This window comes from Hydra viridissima, unplaced genomic scaffold (assembly GCF_058129835.1).
Source record: "Hydra viridissima isolate aposymbiotic clone 2 unplaced genomic scaffold, HvirCarnegie_v1 scaffold_8, whole genome shotgun sequence".
Taxonomy (NCBI): Eukaryota; Metazoa; Cnidaria; class Hydrozoa; order Anthoathecata; family Hydridae; genus Hydra; species Hydra viridissima.
In genome coordinates, this window is record NW_028324307.1 from 6590277 (window position 1) to 6615685 (window position 25409).

The following is a 25409-nucleotide window of genomic DNA, read 5'->3' on the forward strand; positions in this document are numbered from 1 at the left end:
TGAAGGTGGATTCATCGGAGCTCTTTTACCGTTATTAGGTATGATAGGCAGCACTTTTCCTACAAAGGTTGTTCCTGCTCTCGCCACTGGATTGTTAGCAGGTGTAGGTTCTTCTGCCGGCTCTGCTATGGTTGATAAAATTGCTGGAAGAGGAATCGTTTACTTGAAAAAGAATGGAAATGGAATGAAAATGACTGCTGCAGGATCAGGAATCTTTTTAAGACCTTGGGTGAAACCTACTATTGGTGAAGGACTCTTTGTTAAAAATGGAAAAGGCTATCAATCTATTGGATCTGGATTATTGCTCGGACCCAACTCACCTTTCTCAAGCATCCCTTTTTTAAATTTAATCTTGTAAATTGCACGACTATTTTATATATTTTTCAATGATATATATAAAATCGCTTTATCCGTTCCCATCTTCACGATATTCACACCGAAGAAATCAACAAGGTCGCACTCAGCGCTAACGACGACAAAAGAATTATCTTAGATGACGGAATTCACACCTTGGCCATCGGACACTACAAACTAAAACCTTGTTTTAATTTTATGGACTATGATAAACTATTCAGCTCTGAACCAAAAAAAAAATTAATGCAAAGACATAATCACTTACTACTAACAATCTATCACAGAAGAAAAAAACAACATCTTGAATTCCTTAAGTATAGCAAAGGTATCAATGGCTTGGAATCGGTAGAAATATGTAAATTAAAAAATGACAAGATATTATTATATATACACATGCAATAATATCAATCACTACAAACTAAAACCTTAAGTATAGGAAAGGTATCAATGGCTCAGAATCGGTAGAAATATGTAAATTAAAAAATGACAAGATATTATTATATATACACATGCAATAATATCAATCACTACAAACTAAAACCTTAAGTATAGGAAAGGTATCAATGGCTCAGAATCGGTAGAAATATGTAAATTAAAAAATGACAAGATATTATTATATATACACATGCAATAATATCAATCACTACAAACTAAAACCTTAAGTATAGGAAAGGTATCAATGGCTTGGAATCGGCATGTCTTAGTAGTCATCACAAATGACAAAAAATTTTAAAATCTTAACAAATGACAACTTTACATACATTCTGAAAGCTAATCTTTGTCAAAATAATTCAACAATAGAAATATGGCAAATTAATATAAAATAAAAACACTAAGCGCTTTCAAAAAATATTTCATAAAATTTTCGGAGTGTCCCAAATATATCGGGCAACTGAGTTATTTATGAAATGCCTAGACTTAACATATTTCACATCTTTCAACCCAACTAGGCCACTTTAGAATTGTGCTGTCAAAATTCTTTTTGATACTCTTCTCATACAGTCTTCCTGGCTATTCCCACCAATGCGAGCCAAATAGTTAAGCTAAGAAAAAAAAACATAAGCTATGATAGATCTGCAACATATAAGCTATGATTAATCTGCAAATGGATCTGCCACGCAACCACAACTAATTAAAATTTAAAAAAAATTCTAATCGTGCATTTAATCTATCATGCATGCTTTGCTTGTTATTTACTAAGTTTCTGATAAATAGACTTGGAATATTTAGCTTAATGATAAAATTTTCCCAGATTAACCAAAGAAATCAGTTACAAATAGAATTTATTGTGTAAGTGTATTACTTTATGTTAATATTCAGTTTGCCTTATAATAGCAGCAGTTGTGCAGTGGTAGTGCACTTGTCTCAGAAACCAGCAATCCAAAACCCACCTCTGGACAAGTTTTTCTACATTGTTTAGAAAGGAAACCTGAACTTCTTATTAAGTATGCCTCCGCATAAATTCTCCGCAAAAGTCACATGCATATGAAGTGAATATTTGACCAAAGTAAATTGGCCACACAGTAGAAAAATCAAATTTTTTGAATAAAACCAATAACAGTGCAGTTATATGTCATTTTATAACTGATTGTTACTAAGAAAATATATAACAATTGTTTTTTAAATTACATAACATATTATTATATATAAAAAAAGAAACAATTTAATAGAATAGAGATAAAAATTTGCAAATTAATAAAAAATAGCTTACTGTTCTTGATCTCTGATCAGAATCTTCAATAAGAATTCGGTTGAATTCCAAAAGATCATTTGTCTTTTGGAGCGGAAAGGTCAGAGCTTCTGGAAGAGTTGTAGTCATAGTTTGCTCAATGGGGGCTTGTTTCTGTCGCTGCTCTTTAATTTCAGCTTTCATCTCCTCCAGTTGCTTGAACACACTTTGGAAAAATGGCTTAGCAGCCTCAGCCACTGCATGCTTCACTATATCAGGAACTATAAATACAAAAATATTTTCAAGTTACATGCTAAAAATGTATGTTTTAAAACATAAAAATATTTTTGATAAACAAAGTTCAAAGTCTAAGTTATTTGAGGGCAAAGGCCAAAAAATAAATTCTAAAATTAAAACTTACGAGTTGTGGAAGCAGAACGTGCAGATGGTTGACCAAACATTTGATGAGATGATGTTGGTACAATTTGAAGTGGAGTCGGTGGTGCAGGAAGTGAATTATGCACCACTTTTTTTGATGGTTGTAGTTCTTCTTCTGAGCTTGAGCTCGAACACTGACGATTTCTCCAATGTGTTAATTTGGATTGAATTTCAGATCCAAATTCAGGAGCCCTAAAACAATATAATTTTTTCAAACAATAAACTGAAAAAAATTGCACTTAATTGAATAGGAGTGTACCCTATAGTTTTTTCTAAAACATTTTTCGTTTTACTTTAATTGTCTGCTATGTTAATCAATAGTCCCTTTTTTTTTTTTTTTTTATAAAGAAGGAATTCATTCATACTTTTTATTACGCTAATTTTGTTTGACAAAGTTTAAATGGAAATTTCTTTTACTTAATAAAAACAAAACGTTCAGTGTTATTGTCATGTGATTTAAAAAGGAATAAAAAAACAATACCCAAGAATTTTGAATAAAAAGAAAATGTTATTTTGAAACATTCAAAATGCAAGAGTAACATTTAATTTCATTTTGATGCATTTGCATTTTTATTTTAAAAGAAAACGTGTTTTAAATTGCAACAATATTTTAAAAAACAGTATAGCTGCACTTAACATTTTAAATTGGGTGCATCTAATTGAATAGAATTTATGTCGGCTTCTTTTTATTGCATTTATTAAAATTATATAACGCACTAAAGTGTGTTTATTTTTAAATTAGTTTAAATAATAATAAATAATAAAGTTAAGTGTTACAATTGTTTTACCAATTGCCGAACACAATAACAGAAGGGATTTTGCTATGACAGCTATACTGTTAGTTAATCCAAGCTTATAATTTATTTAATATGATGTTTTTAAAAAGTTCTGTCTTAAGATAAATTCGTTGCAATAGTTTGTTGCATCTATTCTTGAATTGATCAATTAAGTCAGCTTCTAATTTAAACGCTTTTTTAACTGTTTATTTTTTTAGTTTTAATAGTTTTTTTTTAAAAAAATCACAAGGAATGAAATCTACATCATTCAAAATACAATTTTACAAATAAACACTCTTTTTTATATATAAAAATAAAGTCGACCAACAGCCTTTTTTTTCAAAAGTCACCCTTTGGGAAAACAATTCCTCGTGTGCCCTTGGTACAGCTCTGTTGCTAAAATCAGTTAAGGGTAATTTTAAAATTTACAAAATAACCTAATTATATATAATCTTACACTTGCTTTTAAAAAATAAATTCTTTAATAACTGAGTTATGTATAACAAAAAAAATAAAAATATCACAATTCTGCACCACAACTAAATGTTAAGAACTGGAGCAACAATATATCATACCATTGCTGTTTCTGCTTCCTTTTCCTCTTTTCTGGCTCAATTACTTGTTCAGAGCAACTTGAAGAAATGTCAGTGTTATCCAACGACTTGACTTCTGCCCTTCTCATCTTTTCATAATCTGGGACAAATAAATTTTACAATTGTTTTAACTACTAGGTATAAAATAGTGCTACCCACTGTGTTTGTTTTTTTGACATATCCATTAAAAAATTTAAGCTTACATTATAGAATTGGTACAAATTTACTTGCCTCCGCTTTTCAATATCCACAAATATGGATAGATGGGCCAGTCTTTATGATTCAATATGGGGACTTTTCCTACTTTTACCCATTGTGTGGCACCTATTGCCTAAGGCCAATAGCAGCTATTGGATTCCTGTATTAACCAACAATGTGGAACTACTGCTACTCCCTCTTGAAACTCAATTAGATGAAACAAAGTATGCTGTAAAAATTAAGTAAAAAAGTATTAACAAAAATGTGCTTAAAATCAATGCTTTACTTTCTAGTGGGACACATTTTTCTGGGACACATTTCTGACTTTTATATTTAATGTGTGCATACATTTAAAAGAAAAAAACAAAAATTTAATTTTTATTTTATTTAATATATATATATATATATATATATATATATATATATATATATATATATATATATATATATATATATATATATATATATATATATTAAAAAAATGATAGCAAATAAAAATGAATTTACCACATTCACCTATATGTTTATGTTTTTGCACAAGTCATGTGCAAACATTATAATTTGTATTTATAATAAAGTTTCAACAAGCAAAGTTACAGCATTTTAGTTCTACAGTTTTGGGATGGGAGCCTTAAAAACAAGTGTTGTAATTGAAAACTAAATCATTTATTAAAAACTTTTTTTTTTTTAGATTGCTTTTAAACATATACTTTAACATAAGACAAATGCAAATTTAGACAAGTCTATGTCTTTAAAGGTTTATATTTACAATAGACATTTCTCTAATTCGATTGCGCAACTAATTTCTCAGCTTGAAAAAGAGGCCAGTAAGGACAAAAATGTAAACAGATTAAAACTCTTTCTCGAAGTGATCTGTTTTAAGATACCTTATTATATGGTCAAATTTTATATATCTTAAACTTGGTGCTATACCAATTTAGCCAAATTTACTGTACTGAGTTGCTTTGTCAAAGATCTTCCAGCCTAACGATTCAAAGAAGTCTGTTTTCACATAATAAGCATCACGTAACCTATAAAGGATTAGTTGGAATTGCTCCTTCTGGTGCAGTAACATTTGTTAGTGAACTATTTGTTGGCTCTATTTCTGATATTGAAATAGTTAAGCAATCAGGACTTTTGCAAAAAGAGCTATGGGAGAGTGGTGATTCTATAATGGCTGATAGGGGTTTTTTAATTAATGATCTGCTTAAGCCTTTAGGTGTAACACTGAATATTCCAGCCTTTTTAAATGGGAGAGATCAGCTATCATATGAAGAGGTTATAGAAAGTCAAACAATAGCAGCTTTAAGAATTCATGTAGAACGTGCCATACAACGAATTAAGAAAAATAAACAAATACGAAATGAAATACCTCTTGTTTTATATGGATCAATTAATCAAATTTGGACTGTAAGCTGTTTATTGTGTAACTTTATAGATCCTCTTATAAAACAGTAAAAATATAAGATATGTAATATTTATTACTGAGAAACATAGAATGATAAAATATATTTTTTATAAAAATCGCTTAACTTATCGATAACATCTAAAAAATAAAATTCATCAAAATCAACATTTACAATAATAATTCCTTTATAAACATAAACTATGAACAAACAATGAGTTAGTCCAGATAAACCCAGGGCCATTTGGACCTGGTATAATAGCCAAATAAGTGATCCTTCTTTAGAAATAATTCTCCTGTAGGTAATGAACCAATATAAAATGTTTCTTCCTTAACTAAATCATTAGGATTTTCATTTCTTTTTGTGTAAGGACACTTAATTTCAATTAAACATGGCTTTGAATAAATTAAAACAAGTCCATCTGGACTTGCACCTAGCCAAGGGATGCATGGTTGAACTAATAACCCAGTCTCAAGTATTTTGATATTTTGGTTTAATCGATAAAGCATTACATTTTAAAATTTTTCTTTTGCAATTTCTTCATTAATATTACCGTGATTTAGCATTTCTTTAACATTGTTGGATTTTTTAATGTCTTCTGTAAGTTGTTTTATCAAAAATTCAAAGTTACTTTTCCTAATATAAATCTTATGTGCATTTGATGATGTTATTCTATATTTTCTCTCCTTAGACCATTGTGCACATTGCCTTTGTTTTACAGTTTTTTTTTTGTAATGATATACTTTCTTCTTGTGAGACAATTATTTTTTTCATAAACTCCATTTCTTTTGGGGAATAATTCCATGTATCAGGTATATCTAAAAATTTACTAGGTAAGGTAAGGTTAGAAGTTATAACAGATTCGCATTCAACATTTTGACATAAGTGTGATAAAACAATAAAATTTCGTTCAACTGGTAAAAGTTGATATGAAAGTGGGGATCCTAAACACTGCATGCCAAATTTTGTGATTTCTGAATCAATGAGAATTTTATTTGGTATAATATGAGCATAGCCAATATTTGGATTAATTTTTTTTAAATTATTCTGTAGCTTCATTACAGCATTTAAGTTGTCTATAAAATTGAAGTTACATCTTGCCTCATATACTGTTGGGTTAATCCCTTTTTATAAAGTTAGCATGAAGTACGTTTTTCATTACAGGATATATTTTTTTCTGTTTCTCACCAGGCACTCCCCATTTTCTTAAAGTACTTGTGCAAGCGATTTCAGAAGGAACAACTTTAAAAGAATTTAATGAGTAATCTGCCAACTCTAACAGTAAACCCATAATGTGATTGCAATAACCACTTAATCCAGCTGGGCAACTGCAAGAAGCCTTATCAACTTGACTATTTTTGCGATTTATGTATATTTGCATTTTACGAATCATTTTTTTCATACTTGCTCGACAGGTACATTTTGCAATGAAGTGTTTGAGTGTTCGTGTTGTAAATAAGCTGTCTGTAGAAATGTAACGTTCTTGCTTAAATTTCAGTCCTCTTTCTAACGTTTTTTTATAGTTTTTCTTTTTAATTTACCGCATTTGTTCATATGATTATCAATTTCACGTCTGGTGAACACTGGGAGAAACTCAAGAGATTTTCCCCAGCACATATCTTCTTTTAACGATACATCTTTTTTTGAATTTAATTCTATCTTCAGATCTCTATTTATATCATCTAATATTAGATTTTGAATTTTTTTATCTTTAAAGCAGTCACTATTAAATCCATTCATTTTTTATTGGACAAGTAATTTATTAAGAATTATCCTTTAAATTGTTTGCAGCTATTTGTTTACATTTTTGTCCTTACTGGCCTCTTTTTCAAGCTGAGAAATTAGTTGCGCAATCGAATTAGAGAAATGTCTATTGTAGGTAAATCTATAATCTAAATCTAAATTCAATAAATGTTAATGAAAATTTAAATCATCAGGTTACTCCGAACTTTTAATGGATAATGTGTTAATACTTAAGAAGTTACTTGACCCCTGTGCCTTGTAGCAAATGTTTGTATTAATTAACCTTGTAGTAGATATGAGGAAATAGAGAAAGAGACTTTATAGATTTTAATAGGTTTTAAGCGATTATTTATAGTTATACATGCTACTTAGACAGAGGAATAAGAATAAATTTAGTCTGGTATAGTAACATCACATATTTCCTTTGAATTTGATCCACTCTGGCAGTTTTATAATGACTAGACAAATTAGATGCCTTCACAATATCAAAATTTTCCAAAGAATTAGCAGGATAATTAAAAAAGGGCTCAATAGTTAAAAAAATTTCATAAACAACCCAATGGTTTTCATTACTATCCAACTTTAAAATATTTCGAATCAAACAAAACTTGTTATTTAATTTTACGCAATTGTTTCCTTCTGAGATAAAATAAACCATTTATAAAAATTTCTTTAAATTGTAAACAACTGGATTGCTTATTTAATATAACAGGGCCTTGGTCATGTAGCTTTCTGGGAACGCCTTCTTCCGTAGATTTGCATGAACTTCTTATCAATAATCCATTCTTTTCTGATATACGCCTAATAACTTGTTGTAGAGGTAATTGTGGTTTACGTATCGAATATTTTAAATGTCCCAGGAAGTTTTCAAACGGAAATGCAGAGTAGCTATCAAGTGATTCAAATTTGTTTACATCTTCTACTATATGTATCAGGCCATGTACATTGTAGCTAATAATTCCTCTACCATAAATTTCCAAAGCATTTTCAACAAAAGCACATAGAAGAGTTGCTACATAATCTGCATGACTTGCACACAGATCTGGACTAGCTAAACAGTGAATCCCAACAAAAAACAAAAGAAAATTTTTATAAAGAGCGTTTAACAGATGCCCTTTTAGTGCAACAATTCCACTATATAATAAAAATTGTCTAAACTCAACTGCTTTCCATCTTTCAATGTCACTTAAAGGTCTACATTTTCTGGAAAACTTGCGATAGCCTTTTTGAAATGCCATTAATGGATGTCTGTCCTATCCTTATTCCATCTCTAACAGGACTGTTCAGAAAAATCCTCTTCATTACTCCAAGGCAAACTAAGTGCATGGAGTCAAGTGGAAACTGTGTCACCATGCCAATAGACAAAGTTTTTAAAGGAGTAACACCTATGTGATGTTCAAAATCTGTCATCTGATTAAAAGCTTAATCAGTCCTAAATGGATCATTAGTGCTTGGAAATATAACCTTGTTGTGCCATTCCCCATTTTGTGTACACTTATCACAACAATAATATCCAGAATGACCTTTGATTTGTTTCACATCTTGCAGGGGTGTCACAAATGAAACAGGATATATTTATATTAGCAGAGTAGTTTTTACCATCTACATACAAACTTACAGGGTCCTTTTCTAATTCAAGCATTTCTTCAATAAAATCTTTTAAAAATTCATCCATGTGTACCGGTTTACTCTGTCCACAAAACAAGCCTATCAAAAAAGGATCACTAGTAAATGGTTTCGATACTTTTGCTAGTATTGGCCAAAACTGCTGTGAATTGGACTTGTGCAAAGGTAATCCATCAAAATTAATCTGCAGGAAAATCACAGGAACTCCTGATGAAATATTTTTGAAGAAATGTGTTAAATGGCTTAGACGCTGCAATGACTTTACAATACCAAAGTGAAAATGGGATCCACCTTCAACTGCACGGACATTGCTTGAACGAGGTGTCTTCAGTATAGTTCTTGGATCTTTTGGAAGTGATGGGTGAAATATTCTTAGTATAGACAAAAGAGAAGAAATGGCAACCATAGAAATAGAAAAAGATGCTGCCCACATTCCCAATTCAAATGCTTAAATTTTTCGTTATTTTTAATTTCATCTTGATCCTCAATTTCGCTTTCACCAGAATAAGTCTCTGATAATGATTCCGCATCACAATCTTCACTTTCATCTTGATGCATATATCTATCCCATTTACCATTAACTTCATTATCATTTAATAAAGTTTGAACATGCACAAATGTAATTTCATAACATACATCTAAGGTATTGTTGAATTCAGATTCATTGTCATTATCTAACACATTTTGATTTCTAGAAGATTGTGACTCAACATGATTAACTTTTTCCACCTGCTCAATGTCTGTAAAATTGTCATTAAAAGCAGACATCTCAAAATGTTGGTTCATAGGTATAGTTTTACACCTGACAGATTCTTCGTCAATAGCAGTCATAATTTTATATACTGACTTCATGATTTTTCGTCTCTTTGACCAGTATGAAGGCGCAGTATCCATTCCAGTAATACAGATTGATAAAAAGTTATATCAGGTTTTGATAACTGAATTAACAGTTTTAGCAAATTAAAGCAATGAAGCCCATAAACTTTTATAAATATTAATTTTTATAAATATTAATTTACAAAAATCATTTACTTTAATTTACAAAAATTACTTATCTAAAGTCAAAGCCAAGTTCCAAAGTGAATTTTATAAAAATATAACGTGAATGACCATGAGAGCTGTGTTAATTAAATATTAAATTAAATCTACTTACTATAGTAGATAAGGAACTAGAAAATCAAAATTGAGCTATGTCGCACGAGAAGATACAAATAATTGTTTTCATTTAGGCTGGAATTTTTCGTCTCATTTGGGCCGATTCTTCAGCCTGTCTAGGCTGAGATAGGCCCAATCACTTTCCAGTATAGTCTACCAATATGCACTCTCGAGCGTGCCGATTAAGGATCCTTTACCGGCTGTGCGAGCAAGCCAGCAAACGCCAAAACTCCGCAAACTTTGCAAAGAGATGGCTTTTTATGGCCCAATATAGCCATTAGAAAACTTTATTGGGCCGATATTGGGCGACCATTTGATGTTGTCTGGGAACACTTCAACAAAAACTCGATCGCATCACAAAAACAAGCTGCATCGCGAAGTTCGATGGCCCGATCATCCAACTTGATGTAATAAATCTTATTAAGACGAAAAAGTAGGGGTGGGAGGTTGTCTATACCTGCCCATACGTTTTTTTGTAGAGAAGCAACTGCTTCAGGGACACTTATCTGTTCCTGTATTAATAAACATAAGTATAGATTTATAATTTATAAGACAGCTTGAAAATAATTGCGTGACTTTTGAATGATTGAACTGTTTTTAGAAATGATTTAAACTTACCTCGTTCATATCCACAAACATCAGATTAGACGCTACATCCCTCCCGACTCTAGGAGCTTTTAAGCCTCGTTGCGGTGGTGGAATCAATATGTGAGGCAACAGCAATAACGATAACTCAGTCTTTTTGTCTAGAAAAGATAATTAAGTAATTTTTAATTTACATAGTAATTAGGAATAGTTAAAAATATCCTGAAAGTTGCTTAGCTTCATCAAATTCATCAGATTGGTACGCTATAAAAATTTGTTGCACAGTAGAGTTATCTTTAAGCTTTTCAAAGTATACAAGTATCTTTTGACGAAAAGATAACAGCAACTCGCAGAGTAAATAAACCGCCTGCAATCGCTGCAAACTCCTGGCTTATCTAAAAATAACAGAATTACAATTACAGCATACCGTCGTTTTTTTTTTTTTTTTTTTTTTGCAAAATATTGTTATGTTTGCAAAATTTCATGAGTAATTTATGAAATTTTATGATCAGTAAAAATTCTTTTAAATTTATTCTAATCCATCCATATTAGTATTACACTGTAACAATATCAGGATGAGATAATATTTAAAATAATAATATTTAAAGATGGGATAAAATTTATTTTGTTCCATTAAGTTGCATATGAAAATATAATTACCTTTTTATTAGATTTTTTATTTATACACTTATTGAAAAAACAAAAGCATACCAACTCGTTTACATCAAATATACGAGGGAATCTGTTTAAAATACAAGTGGCATTAGGATTGCAAGTATTGATCCAAGATCGTCTATTCTCTCTATTGTTATGCATGAGCTGCACTAACTCAGATAGGTTTATTGCTGTTGGCCTGCTTTCTCGAAGTCGACGCTCATCATCACCAATGTTTGGTAAAGGATTACTAACGCTGACTCTACAAAAATTTTAAAAAATCATATATAAACATTTTGGGAACAAAAAAGTAACACTGAGATTATTCTTTAAAAAAAACCCTATTTTTTCGCCAAGTCCAATGCTTTTTAATAACTGGGTCTCTGTGACGTTTTTGCCGCACATATTGCGCAAGATAACCAGTGGCACCCTTTGCACAGTAGATCTCTTCCTTTAAAAAAAAAGAACTAATTATTCTTAGTCTTACAATTAGCATTTGAAAATGCACAACTAATTAATGTTTACATATCCATTTGGTGTGGCTTTGGAAAAAAGAACTGGAAATTCCACAACAATACTCTGTGCCAAATTTGTCATTTCTTTTGAACTAGGATCATTTTGACTAAAAAGAATAGGGTAAAAAAGTTAAAATGTTACAGTTTGAAAAACTTTTAAACTAAAAAATAAAGTTACAAAGATCAAACAAAAAATGATAAAAACGTTGCACTAAGGCACTCACATTAAACAATTTTTCATCAGATATTTCCCTAGGACTTTAATCATTAAAACACGTTCTGATCTTGTGTAGTAGATGCCTTGTTTCAGCTTTTCAACTATTTTCGATCCTCCCTTTGTATAGTTACATAATAACTCCTCAAGTGCATAAACCTGCACAAAATTGTTACTAATGAGCTAGTTTTCTATATAATTATACTAATGATTCATAAATGCACTTTTTATACTATTTTGTTACATTACCTGTGACTCTATATTTACTACATCACGGGCAGGTAGTGGTAGCATCATTACAGCTGGAGTTGATACTGATGTTGGATCCGTCATTGATGAACATTCTGTTGAAGATTGTGAGTTTGCTAATATAAAAAAACGACACTTCAATAACAACCTAAAATTTACAAAAACCAGAGTGTTTTAAAAACTTATTATTTTAACCAGTGAGTTCTGGCAAAGATAATTAAAAAGCACATTTTCACTAAAATTATATTTCTACCAAATTTCTAAAAAACTATTGGCTAAAATCAAAATTTTTATTTATCAAATTACAAACAAGTTCTTTTGCTAACTTAAACTTAAACAAAATTATTTTAGTTATTATGAATATTATTTTAAAGCATTAATTATAATTAATTATTTTACCACTTGATTTTATCCAAGACATCAAAAGCTTTCGCTCACCCATCTTTAAAACCAGCTCTCTAAGATCTTCTTCATTAAGCAAAACAAAGGAATAAAGAGTCAATCCCTCTTCTATAAGCCAAGGTTTTTAAAAAAGTTACAAAATTTTGTCAATTACGGTTATTAATGTGATGTTAACAAATAGTAATGAAATAGTTTAAAATAAAAAAAATAGTAAAATAAATATTCATTTAAATAATTAGTAATAATTAGTTTGTCCAATTTAACTATAACTATGATTAATATAAAATAAATTAGGAATACTCAAACTCACATAAAAAGAAGAAACTATATTAAAACAATGTACCATGAATTCTACACATATCTTCATCTGATAGATCCCCTTTCACGAACCAGATAAATGCTTAAAAAGAACATCCATTTTTTTTTTGAAAAAGAAACTCAACTAAAAATAACAAAACTATTTATAAAAACAATTCAATTTATAAAACGTTTCATGTATTTTAATATCGAACAAGAACAATGTAAATAATACTAAAAATAATTAATACAGTACTATATTCAATGCATGACAATATTAAAATGATAAATTTAGAACAAAATTTTTTTGTTGTTTTTAGTAAAAATTAAACAGTATTCAGAGAAGACTAATATCACATAATTAATATCAAAAACAAAATTTTAAAAAGACTGTTATATTTATTTCAAAATCCAACAATAAAATTAATAGTTAACACAGCCTTTAACACACAATATGGTAAGGAAGTCGAATAAGACTTATGGTATCTTTACCAGGTTGCAAATATTTAAAAAGGGGATTATGGTCACACAAGCTATCAATGGTTATACATATAAATTCTGCAGGCAAACTCTGAGATATGACATAAGCATGAAAATGGCTACAAAAATATTGTAATGCATAAATGCAGCACAATGTACCATTTATCAGTATAAGGTAAACTAACGAATGCTACCACCTCTCCAAATACTGGATCACCATTTATTCTGCGACTCACAGTGTGTCCAGAATGTTGTTTTTTGGAAAAAATTCATAAATCCGTTATTTGTTAGTGAAATCTTGTGAAAACTTTAGTATATTACTTTTTTGGGCTGAAGAATCTGACTCTGACGTTAAATGTTTCGTGTGTGCACTCTGACCCAGAGAATGGGGCAACGGTGGGGGAGGTGGAGGGGTGCCGAGAGTCATGCTCTTACTTTTTTTAAAATTTTCAAATAAACTGTAAAATACAAATTAAAAAATAAAACTTTTTTAAAAAAGTTTGTCTTCTACCGCCCCCCGCCCCATAAAACAAATAGCCCCTCGATCCCCGTGACCAGCAACCTTATAGCTGGCTAGGTTGCTTGGAAAAGGATATCATATCCATTTCATAATGAAATATGTTTGACAATTATTAATTTCAAGAAATTCATAATAAAATGTATTTGAGTTCATAATAATTTAATATCAAACATAAATATACACAGATATTAGTCTTATTGATTTTATATGGTCACAGAAAACATTCTTGAATATCATTTTTTATTCAGTAAATACGTTGTTCACGTCTACTTTACACCCTCTTGTGGTATGTCCAATTTTTCCACATATTCCACATTGCAAAAGTCTTTTTTTACTGGCAATAATTGGATGTGTCCTTATCATCAGTCTGCAGTAAATGTCACGTGTATTAATTTGCAAAGACATCTGTCTGGCTTTACAACTTGTTCCTGATTTATAAGCCTTAATGTATTTATTCCAACTTTCGCTTGACTGCTCGGAGCACTTGGCAATGGGTGATCCACCTGTAATCATAAACAGTTCCCAGGCATGTGCACACATTTGATGCACGCTGGGGCTAAGCATAGCCCATGGAAATGTCTGTTTATGGAATATCATCAATCCATAACCAACTTCTTTAACTTTATCAAGATCAACTTTTTTGCTAACATCAACATGCTGATTAATGCTAAGGAGTATATTGAACTTAGATAACAAAGTTGAGAAGCTATCTTGGTCTTCTGTTTTAAGAATTATGGAACAGATTGACTTTCTTTCTTTTGGACTAAAAAAACGATCTGCTATTGGTCCATTGTTTGTGTTACCACCACTAGACATAGAAGAATCATGAAGCATTCCTGTTTTTTCACGTACGTTTTGAATAACTTTTTTTGTTGCTGTTTTTAGAGCAGTTATAACCATTATGTCCTTCTCAGACCATGTATAGGTTTGTTGGCCCACAATGTGATATAAGATTTTCAGACAGTGGTCAAGTGCACATAGCTTTTGATGTAGAATGGCAAAAGTTTTTATATCTGATTCAACTATAGGTTCATGGCATTGTCCATGTCTTTCAGTACCTTTGTAAGAGATTTCGCCATTTTCTAGTCTTCTCCAAGTACTAAGCACATAATTGTAGTTTTTATCTATGGTGAACCCATGTAGTATACATACCAGATCATTGGCATCACTTCTGGAACATTTGCATTAGTGACAAAAAGCCAATAAACCTACCATTTTGCCATTAACCATACTAATCTCTGTTTTTACAAATATTTGTAAACCATTTTTTGAAAGAATAGGCTGAGTTTCATTTTTAGCCAGTTGACTCAGAGTTGGTTTAAAATACTCCTTTACACTCTCCCTAGTTTCTTTTGTTTTCACTAGAATAACAGGCCTGGCAAAAATAATGGAGTTAGGGGTTGGCTTAGTCCAGATTACTTTGTTTTTTTAAATCTTTAATTTCAAGAAGACACCAAAAGGAACAAATATAATTTGTTCCCTTTAAGTCTGCATCTTGAGGATTGGAAAACTGATCACGATAGCTGTGGTTTCCAGATCCATCAAGTCCGAATTTACCCTCTACATGTATAGAATGATTTTCAGCACAAAACTCGGATATATCTAGTAGAGACTCAACAGTGTCTTTGATAACATTGTTTACAGGGGATGAAGTCTGCTTGTCGTCACTGCTTAATTCTTTTGGTAACAAAGTACGTTTAAAGGTATCTACATCATTCTTTGTTGGCAACATTAGTTTTGGGAGAAGCTCAAGTCTCAGTTCCTAGGGAAATATATAAAATTTAAACTTACAATTATAAAAACAATTAACTACAACAGTATTTGACTGGATACTTTACCTGATATTTATTTATGGATAGATCCAAGTTGTAAATTAAAGCAGTTGCTTCTTGTACCGATATTGTTGGAAGTTTTACTCCTTCCACCTTCCCCCATTTTTTTTCACATCTTTGGACAACTTCTTTTAAGTATTCTGATTTATCTACTCCTTTTTCCACAATATCCACAAAATCATCCAGAATTTTGTTATAGGTAAGTTTTTCAGGTTGATCACTGAATTAAAGGATAATGTTTTATGAAAAGTAAAAATATAGCTACTGGGTGTCCCAATAGCATGATGCTTAAGAAATTCAAATAAATGTCAACAGCTAAGCCTTTACCTTAGTCTTTTTGATTTCCGTCCTCTTTTAGCTTGTGGAGCTCCATCTTCTTCTACATCACCCCTGGATGATGACGACGCTGCAACAGGTAGATTTCCAGGCAGTATTATCCCAACTTCATTTCTCCAAATTTCCAATTCGGCCACAAGTTTATTTTGTTTCAACTTTTAATATTTTTTTAGATGTCTTTCAAATTGCTTTAGAATTTTCTTGATGTTATCTTTTTTATCTTCTAAAGTTAGATTATGTCTCACTTTGATTGTTTTTAAAATTAGCTTTGATTTTTCTAATGAACTTAATTTGATGTTTAAGGTTAGTAAAATTTCTTCTAATTCTCCTTTTTTAATCAATAACATTTTATCATACGCAATCAACAGGTATTCTTGAAAGTTGATTTTCATTATTACGCAACCTCGAATATAAAACTCGTAAGAACAAATAAAATTCAAATTTAAATTACTCAATTTCCGGGGATAACCGGATTGTGTAATTTTTACACATAAAAATAGAAAGTCTACATTGTATGAAACATTTGAGTTTATTTGCGGCCTCCTGCGGCCTTTTTTTTCCTGTTAAATTGTTTTTAACAAAATTAATATATTTTGATATATTTTAGAAATTTTTTAGGTATAAACAAAACTGCACAAAACAAATGTTTAAACTTCAATTTTTTTTTTATTGAAGTAATTCGCAAATTAAATATTATTTACAGACCAGGATAGAAAATTTTTTTTAAATTCATGGAGTCGATTTTGATGTATGTCAATTTTGATGCAGTCAATTTTGATTTATAGCGTTTCAAAGTTATTAATAAAAAACAGCATTGGTACAATTTTAAAACAAATATTTTGTGTCAACTTTTTCCTCAACTTAAAACAACTATAAAAACAAAATGGTTTGAGGAATTTATGAATTTTTTTTTGCACTGACTTACATTTGTCCTAAACAACATAAATTTACTATTTAAAGTGAAAAAATAAAAGGTCAGAAAAATGAATTTTTTCATGTCCTGGGCACACTGTGCGACTAATCACAAAGCAATCGCCTATGCGATATAAAATAGAATCAACATTCAATTTCAAAGCTGCACAAATAATTTCTGTCTTTTCTATACCAAGTTCAATGCAAATACATTCATGGTATGTACCAGCAAGACTTGCAACCATAAATTCAGATTTATTACCCACAGTGATAATAGTTCTTAAATGTTGCTTTGAAAAGCGTAAGTAAAATGAGTAATACTGATGGCGATAAGCCAGAGTCTTGCAAATATTAACAAAGTTGCAAACTACATTTGCAGATCTTTTAAAAAATGAATTTTTTATCTCATATCGAAGGTACAGTATGCGACAAAAGTGTTTACATGTTTTTGAAAAATATTCTTTTTTAAAATAAATGATTGAAATACATGTTTATATATCAATATATATATACCAAAATAAAGATAATTCATTGTAGTTTCATGTTTTGAGCCTGAATTTAAATGAATGAGAAGTGTTTATAGCAAATTATTTATTGAAACAAAATGTCAGATGTAAACAGTTTTGTCGCGATTTATGCTATTATTAATTTTAATGCGAAATTAATACTTTGTGTAGCCTCTACGACTTCTAATGACTGCTGCAATTCTCGCAGGCATGCTACCAATCAACTTCTTGCATTCTTCAACAGTTATCGAACTCCAAACATACTCAACTCGTTCCCATAATTCTTGTCGACTGGCTGCTCTTGTTTCATAATTATAAACTCGATTCTTCACAATAGACCAAAGATTCTCGATCGGGTTAAGATCGGGACTTTGCGCAGGCCACTCTAGAATCTTAAATTTCTTCGAATTTAGGAATTCTAATGTAATTTTTGCCTTGTGCTTTGAATCTTTGTCTTGCATAAAAAGTGTCGAACGAATTTGCTTTCGCCATCCTCGTAAACTAGGCAAATAGCCATTGTTTAAAATGTCAATATAATGTTTCGCGTCCATTATTCCATCAATATTTACGATTTTACCAACACCAGACGAAGAGAAACATCCCCAAAACAACAACTTTCCGCCGCCATATTTTACTGTTGGAATAAAGTCACGATCAGAAATTCCTCCTCCAGCTTTTTTCCATACATATCGAACGCCATCAGAGCCAATCAAGTTAATATTGCTTTCGTCTGTCCAAATCACCTTACTCCACTCAGCAAAAGTCCAGTTTTCATACTTCTTTGCAAATTCCAATCGTTGTTTACGATGTTTCGGTGTTAGTAGTGGTTTCTTGATCTTCTTTTTTGCCTTGAATCCAATTCTCTTGAGTTCTCTCTGCACTGTTCGAGTACTTACCACTGTACCTTGAGCATTATTTAATTGTTTCTTTACATCGTGTGTTAATTTTGCTTTATTTGTCATGATTAATCTAGAAATTGTTCTCTGATCTCGAGTAGTGAAAATTTTCTTGCGTCCATTTTTGTTGCATTTCTCCTCTATATCGTTTCGCTTCTTAATTTTATAGACTAAACAATAAGATATATTAAGTTCTCGTCCTGTCTCACGAAGAGACAATCCTGATTTAAGCTTCTGAACAGCTAAATTTTCAATTTCTTTCGACACTTTCTTCATTCTTTCAATTATAATTTTTCTGTTGTTTACATTACGAATTTTAAGTTTAAATAAACCGTTTATTACTAATTGAGATATGTTTTATTTAAACAAATTAAAAATATAGCCACAAAGTATTAATTTCGCATTAAAATTAATAATAGCATAAATCGCGACAAAACTGTTTACATCTGACATTTTGTTTCAATAAACACTTCTTTACTATAAACACTTCTCATTCATTTAAATTCAGGCTCAAAACATGAAACTACAATGAATTACCTTTATTTTGGTATATATATATTGATATATAAACATGTATTTCAATCATTTATTTTAAAAAAGAATATTTTTCAAAAACATGTAAACACTTTTGTCGCATACTGTAACTCATTCCAACAAGAGGTCCATTTTTTAAAATAATTGTAGGAAAGTGGACCAGAAAGTGATGTTTGGGACGCAACTTTGCTGCAGATTCTTAAAATCCGATAGGTGATCAGATATAAAGACTCTTAAATATGCTATCATTCCTCTGGTAAACTTAGGAGCAAATATTAAATCTACAAGTTCACATAAATTTAACAAAAAAAATTCAGCAGCCATCATCTTCAGGTACAAATCTACCAACAATCATAGGCAAATACTTAAGCAAAGACCATATTTGAACCGCCTTCATTGAAGGTGAAAGACCTCTTTCTGGTTTCTCAACTTGGCAAACTGTGGGTGGTCGTTTAGATTTTCAAACTGAATTACAATCAAAAAATTTATTCATGCAAGTATTTAAATCTGATAACGAGAAATAAATGTTCGATTTTGATTAAATGGTATAGAATGCAACCAAGTTCAAAAGGTACAACACCTTCTAGTAGTGTATGCATTGGATCTAGAACAAAATTTTCAACCACATGAAAACCAGGAATTTTATTTAAAGAGCAAGTTGCTTTGACACCATGGCTATGAGTTCCTAAAGCAAGGGTTTCTAATGCTTTCAGATCATTATTATAAGAAGCTATTGTTCTCATTTCGAAATTTGACGCATATGTTTTAGTTTGAATTCTTTCTTTGGTTGCCAAACATAGAGTGCAAAAGAAATCTGCAGAAAACCATTCAATGAAGCCAAACAACCCATTGAGATCAAGATTATCGCAAGACACCTGACAAAAACCAACATAAATCTGTTTAGAACCAATTTTCGGGAAGTCCCCGCAAAAGCCAATGGATTGTAGTTTTTGTGTTTCACTTACAAAGCGTTCTAAAATTTTATTATAGCTATAGACTTTCAAATCTTGAGTATAACTAAGCGCCAATAGATGTATATTAGCATAACAAGAGTTATTATTGAGTATTTTAGCTTACTCAATGGTTCGCATTAGATAAACAACTTGAGTAGTTGCAAGCACATAATATATATTTATAATACAAGAAGTTTAGCACAAAGTCTTAATAAAGTACTCTAGCATAGTCAAGTATAAGATTAACAAAACTTAAGAAAGCATGGCTTGCACACAATGGATTGCGGGGATATTATAAACCCGCTAGTTAATTATTGGGAAGCCGAACAGGCTTCAACAGTTATGACTTGGAGGCAAATTTTGTAATGTAAAATAAAAAACTCCAATATTACTGGTTGATGCATTTCCACAAAGTGGATTTGTTGTACCCATACCATCGTATAAGAGCTGAATCATGATAGAAAGTTTATCATTGTTACTAAATAAATAATGTTTTTTACAGCGTTCTCCATCTTGAAAACAATCAATTAAATCATCATCTTTAATTTAATTACCAAACATCAGTTCTACAAACTCTTCACTACTAAATAAGCTACGAAAATTGCTTTCAATTGACACATATTCATAGGTTTCATAGATTAATTTATTGAGTCCTTTTTTAACCTCATACCTAGAACCAATCGGAAGTGTTTCAGAATTAACAAAAAGAGGATGTTCAGCAAAATATTTTTCTTGTTTGTATTTTGTAGAACGAAAATCAAGAGGTTTTCTAACCTTGTTAAATACTTCTTCAATATTATTTACAACATCTTGATGAATATTAGGCACACACTTTAACAACTCCTGGAATTGTTCATTTAAATAATCTGCTAAAAAGTCATCCATGTGATTGAAGGATGGAATGACATATGAGATTATCTTATGTAGCAAACCACTGTTTGATCTCAGAGAAGATACTAAAGAAACTGCCTCATGATGAATGTCTAAAGGCTTGTACCGTAAAATTGGGTGGCTTTGGCCCATTTTGCACCTTAATGTCTATTGCATGAAAGCCACAAAAGTTATTTCCTCAAACACTAAGTGCTATTAGAAGTACATAGAAAGGACAGTTAGAACTATCTGTCTCCCATTTGAAAATTATTTACCTGAAGTATCTTTTGGGTGGTTTAAATGGAGGGCCAAAGTCGCTCTGTGTGTTAGGGTGACTTTTACCCAACCTTGTAAAAAGGAAGGACTAAAGTAAGCAGAACAACAATAAAAACCACAATATTTACGCAAAGAAAATAAATTTACAAAAATAAAGTGACAAAAAAAGATGTAGTAACAAAGTTCTTGTAGTTACAGTAAATAAAATATAGGTACAAACTAAACAAGTATAGGTACCAAAACAATTCTCTACAAGATTTAACAGTTTCTCCTTTTTACAAACATTTTTTGTTTTATCAATATTTTGAAAGTTCTTTTTGCCTAATGCTGAATGATCTAAAGATTCTGTATGACTTTCTACGACTAAACTTACATCCGCAAAAATTAGATTAGAAGTCTCAGTAGTTCTAGTATTTGTACTTGGGCCAGCAAAGCCAATGTTGTTGGTCTCAATTGTATTTATAATACTGATAGGTGTATCTAAATTATTTGAATTTAATCTATTATTTTCATTTACAACACAAGATGATATATCTGTTGAACATAAGCTTTTACCTGGGACAGCACATACTTTACGTCGCTTTGGTTTTTTAGAACCATCTGAGGGATAATCCAGTGACTTACATAAATGATCTAAAAATGATTGGCTAACTAAATCAGTAGTTGAGTCTAAACCTACATTACAACATGGTAGTCGTGAAAGCACTTGAGACTTGTCTAATGGAAAAATTTCAGTTTTGCGAAAACCAGCTCTAAGGTTATCATTCCCATGTTCATTTAAGTTGGTAATTAAACGGTCTAAAAGTCTAGGAAATTCATCTTTAGGAAGAGAAGCAAATCTCCTTCCTTTTCCTTTCTCATTCCATTCACATAATATTTTGCGCCAGTTAATCTTCATAGGTCTAAAGTAGGCAACATCTAATGGCTGCGTGAGATGTGTAGAGTTTGCTGGTAATGCCACAAATCCTATGTTATTGCTTTGACATGCATCCAGTACTGCAATGCTCAAATGTGAAGATACGTTATCACCTATAATGACACTTATTCCTTGACCCTTCTTAAGTCTTGGAAGAAGTAAAGAGAAAAACCAGTCCTTAAAACATGTTGAGTCAAACCAACCACTTTTTGATCTGTTATAACGTGCTTTTGGTGGCCCATGTTCCATCCATGTATTTCATAACGACTCAGCTTTGTAAACAACATAAGGTGGTAGCAGTTCACCATTAGTATTGCCACAAAACATTACAGAGAACGAGATCTTTGTAGAATTAATTATGCGTTCAGGATACTTACATCCACGCTTTGTTAATATTTTTTTTTACCTGGATCATCACTGAGATTGGTTTCGTCATAATTCCATATATTATCAGGTGATATATTACTTCTTTCATTTGATAGATTTATAAAGTAGTTATCAATCACAGTCGTTCCTACTTCTGCTCTTTTTCGCTTTATGTTGCTTGCAAATCTTACTGTGAGTTCTGGATTTCTTTTAATTTTAATCTCAATTGCAAAAAAGTAATAAACTGTTAAGCTTTCAAAACAAGATGGAATCAAACACTAATGGTTTAAAATTAATTCAGTGTATATTCCAATAAAAAACCTTCTCCAGGTACTGCTATCGATGTAAAAGTTTACACACCTAAAAAAATTCGGATTTTAGGTGCTTCTTCTAAAGTGCAACTTACAATTATATCACAAAGACTCGAGTTAAGTAAACTAAGTTTGACTAAATAAATAATAAATTTCCCACAATTTGCTACTAAACATTAACCGGCATAACTTGAGATATGGATTTTAAACCATTTTTAAACAAAAACTTTGCTTGGGCTTAAGTCATACCGTAGGGCCAAAGCCACCCAATCTTACGGTATCGCTTATTTTGGTCTTCTCTTCCATAGTTACAATCATCATCATTATTGCATAAAATGTTGCAATTAGTGACAGGGACACAAACTTCTTTCTCGCGATGTGACTGATTGTGATACTTATTAATGTGTCTTTTGAGGCTCCACAAATCGCGAAACGAACTAGTACACTTAGCTTGTTAACAGCGAACAGGGACTCTTAATTCACCAGCAGCTTCATGATTACGTAGATGACAGTGTAGCTCTTTAACTTTAAAAAATAATTCTCCGCATAAATGGCATTGATACATTGAATAAAATTATTTTAGGATTTTTCAATAAAAAAAATTGTATCACTTTAGACCATGCGCCTTGTGAACTTATAAGAAAGCCGAGTAAGGAAATGCGGTAGTGATAGTCGGGAGTAACGAGAGCATCGGTGTTAACATATATGTGTGTTAATAACATTCCCTTAATATATATGTGTGACATTATTATTCCCTTAATATATATGTGTGTGTGTTCACACACATATATGCTAACACCGATGCTCTCGTCACTCCCGACTTTATCACTTCCGCATTTCCTTAAAGCCGAGCGCTATATATTATCCAAAATGGTAGTGTATACTTCGAATCTCAACAATTAATGTTGAGTTTTATTTTTCAACGAAATTTATTGCTCAAAAACCCGTTTGTCAACATTGATGATGCATTATAATCAACATTTTATGTTGAAAATTGAACTCAACATTTTTTGTTGAGCGGTTTCGCAACATTTGTTTTCTGTGTGCATGTTCAACCAAAGAACATCTTAAACTGTCATTAATTTTGGGCCAAGTTAGTGCATCATCAAACTTGAATTCTAGCAGATTTGTTGTAACTGCATTTTGGTTGACTTCATTGTTTTGCAGTAACTGTTCATCATCACATCGAGAAAAAACTGGACTTTTTTGCGCTATAAAAATAGAAATAAACTATACCAACATTGTTTTCATTGTAATATTGCAAATGACATGGCATAGTTTGCTAAGTTTTTTAATCAAATTTATTTGTGATTTTGACATGAAAATCCATCAATAAAAATATTTTTACCTGGTTGTTCTGTTTGATCTTCGCTTTTTTAAATCCATTTTGCAAACACCTTTTGTAATTTTTTGTCACTTTCAAGTCGTTGCTTTTTTAACTTTTTGAAAGCTGAACCAGATAGTTTTATTCTATTTTTTTATGGTGACAATAGATTTTAAAACTTTTATTTCAAAATATTTTACTTTTCTTGACAAAGAAAGAATGAAAGTTACTGTGTGCGACCAGGTGTAATCAATAAATACAAATGCAATTATTTTGCCTCGATTTCTTTTTTAAAAGTTCTCAACTCAAAAAACTGCGAGTTAAAATTATTTTCATTAAAAAATTGCAAACCTGGGTCGTAAAAGTCATAAATTAAAACAATATTTGTAGTTTTGAAAACATTAAAGTGTTGCTTTCCAAAATCTATTGTTTGTTTAGCCATTTGTAAGAGTAAATAATTCTTACGCAAATTAAAATTATTTTGGTTGTGAGGCGTCTTTAAAACATTTCATATATTAAAAAGTATTTATTAAATTTTGAAATTTGCCGCCCATGGCTGTTGCCTCGTTCGCCACCCCTTCACTACGGCTCTGCGTAACTAATGCTGTTCCATTATTAATATTTATCCCTACAATGAGAGAAATCTTTTTGTGCTCGAGTTTGTTTAGTTTTATATCTTTTTGAGAGAATTTCTCAAACAGTCCGTCTGAAAAAACAGGAGGGAACTCTAAATTATCACACTTTAAAGAAATATTTTTTGAAATCTCTAAAAAATTCCTATGATTTTGAAAAGCATGGCTGTTCTGTCTAAACATATTTCGATGATTCATATCCATTCCCTTTACCCTTGAAAATTTATCAAATGCTGATTTATTTCTTAACATTTTATAATGTAAAGAAATTTTTTAAATTATTACAATTCATGGAAAATCATGATAATTTTTTATTTATTTAAAGAACGTGCTCTCCGTATAGATCCTGATTTGAAAGTCTTATTGTTGTTGCTCCACCTGACTGAACCGTCTTTTTTATCTTTTCAGCCTCTCTTTGTGGAATATTCACTTTAATATTTTAGTATAGACTCATTTTTTATATATACGAAAATAAAAAAATTACAAAGAATTCTTTTCAAGAATTTCCTGGCAAAAATTACCGCGAAAAAGCATTGCTTGAAATAATTTCGAATAAAATGGAGGATATCCTTTCTCTGATGTGAAATTTTATGATAATATCCTCTCCTCTAAAATTCAACAACCTCCCTTTTTGATCTACAATTCGTGTCTCCATGCTAGAAATTTTATTCACAACTATCGGCAAGTATATCAAGTGAAGAGGTTTTTCAACAATTTTATATCCTGGAGGAACTTCTGGATAAAAAGAAAAAATATCGCTTGTACTTTCTCCGTTTATATAAGACGAGCCTATAATATCGTTTGTAACTCTTATCGTTGACACTTCATCGATCCTCACGATACTCTCCGACTTATAATAGTCTTTGACTGA

General features: G+C 30.9%; 3 protein-coding genes, 1 long non-coding RNA gene and 4 pseudogenes across 6 annotated transcripts in view; 1 reads left to right on the plus strand and 7 right to left on the minus strand.

Annotated features, from left to right (window-relative positions):
- The window catches only part of LOC149884767 (uncharacterized), a 30839-nt gene extending 20133 nt beyond the window's left edge, over positions 1 to 10706 (minus strand). The window contains exons 1-2 of the mRNA XM_090096753.1: positions 10577 to 10706; positions 10290 to 10470 (exon numbers count right to left, since the gene is read on the minus strand). Of these exons, the coding sequence (XP_089952879.1) occupies positions 10290 to 10470; positions 10577 to 10597 (202 nt within the window). The 5' untranslated portion in view covers positions 10598 to 10706. The remainder of the gene's footprint in view (positions 1 to 10289; positions 10471 to 10576) is intronic.
- Positions 1311 to 4806, minus strand: LOC149884769 (uncharacterized; annotated as a pseudogene). The gene is made up of 6 exons (XR_016455013.1): positions 4798 to 4806; positions 4062 to 4257; positions 3813 to 3930; positions 2445 to 2653; positions 2066 to 2304; positions 1311 to 1397 (listed from the first exon to the last, which is right to left on the minus strand). The product of XR_016455013.1 is annotated as an uncharacterized LOC149884769 (transcript).
- LOC149884770 (uncharacterized) lies at positions 4809 to 7283 on the plus strand. The gene is made up of 2 exons (XR_016455166.1): positions 4809 to 5438; positions 6626 to 7283. It is a non-coding gene; the product is annotated as an uncharacterized LOC149884770 (long non-coding RNA).
- Positions 8600 to 9697, minus strand: LOC149884771 (uncharacterized; annotated as a pseudogene).
- Positions 10707 to 11367: 661 nt separating the features above from the next.
- LOC145200772 (uncharacterized) lies at positions 11368 to 12761 on the minus strand. Its single transcript, XM_090096754.1, has 5 exons — positions 12575 to 12761; positions 12176 to 12291; positions 11937 to 12085; positions 11723 to 11819; positions 11368 to 11648 (listed from the first exon to the last, which is right to left on the minus strand). Exons 1-5 carry the CDS (start codon positions 12615 to 12617, stop codon positions 11520 to 11522), a joined length of 534 nt encoding a protein of 177 aa, XP_089952880.1. The 5' UTR covers positions 12618 to 12761; the 3' UTR covers positions 11368 to 11519.
- Positions 12762 to 14127: 1366 nt separating this feature from the next.
- LOC149884772 (uncharacterized) lies at positions 14128 to 16389 on the minus strand (annotated as a pseudogene). Its single transcript, XR_016455083.1, has 3 exons — positions 16034 to 16389; positions 15713 to 15926; positions 14128 to 15636 (listed from the first exon to the last, which is right to left on the minus strand). The product of XR_016455083.1 is annotated as an uncharacterized LOC149884772 (transcript).
- Positions 16390 to 16963: 574 nt separating this feature from the next.
- Positions 16964 to 20299, minus strand: LOC149884773 (uncharacterized; annotated as a pseudogene).
- Positions 20300 to 20389: 90 nt separating this feature from the next.
- On the minus strand, positions 20390 to 22468 carry LOC149884774 (uncharacterized). Its single transcript, XM_090094563.1, has 2 exons — positions 21210 to 22468; positions 20390 to 20881 (listed from the first exon to the last, which is right to left on the minus strand). Exons 1-2 carry the CDS (start codon positions 22152 to 22154, stop codon positions 20390 to 20392), a joined length of 1437 nt encoding a protein of 478 aa, XP_089950689.1. The 5' UTR covers positions 22155 to 22468.
- Positions 22469 to 25409: the final 2941 nt, after the last annotated feature.

Excerpts from the sequence above, each read along its gene's own strand:
- LOC145200772 (XM_090096754.1), bottom strand. The coding sequence starts at position 12,617 with ATGGGTGAGCGAAAGCTTTTGATGTCTTGGATAAAATCAAGTG. Across the intron at positions 12,292-12,574 it reads GTCTTGGATAAAATCAAGTG|CAAACTCACAATCTTCAACA; the intron begins GTAAAATAATTA and ends TTTTTATATTAG. Across the intron at positions 12,086-12,175 it reads TAGTAAATATAGAGTCACAG|GTTTATGCACTTGAGGAGTT; the intron begins GTAATGTAACAA and ends AATTTTGTGCAG.
- LOC149884774 (XM_090094563.1), bottom strand. The coding sequence starts at position 22,154 with ATGGAACATGGGCCACCAAAAGCACGTTATAACAGATCAAAAAGTGGT. Across the intron at positions 20,882-21,209 it reads TTGGTACCTATACTTGTTTA|ACATTAAGGTGCAAAATGGG; the intron begins GTTTGTACCTAT and ends TTCATGCAATAG.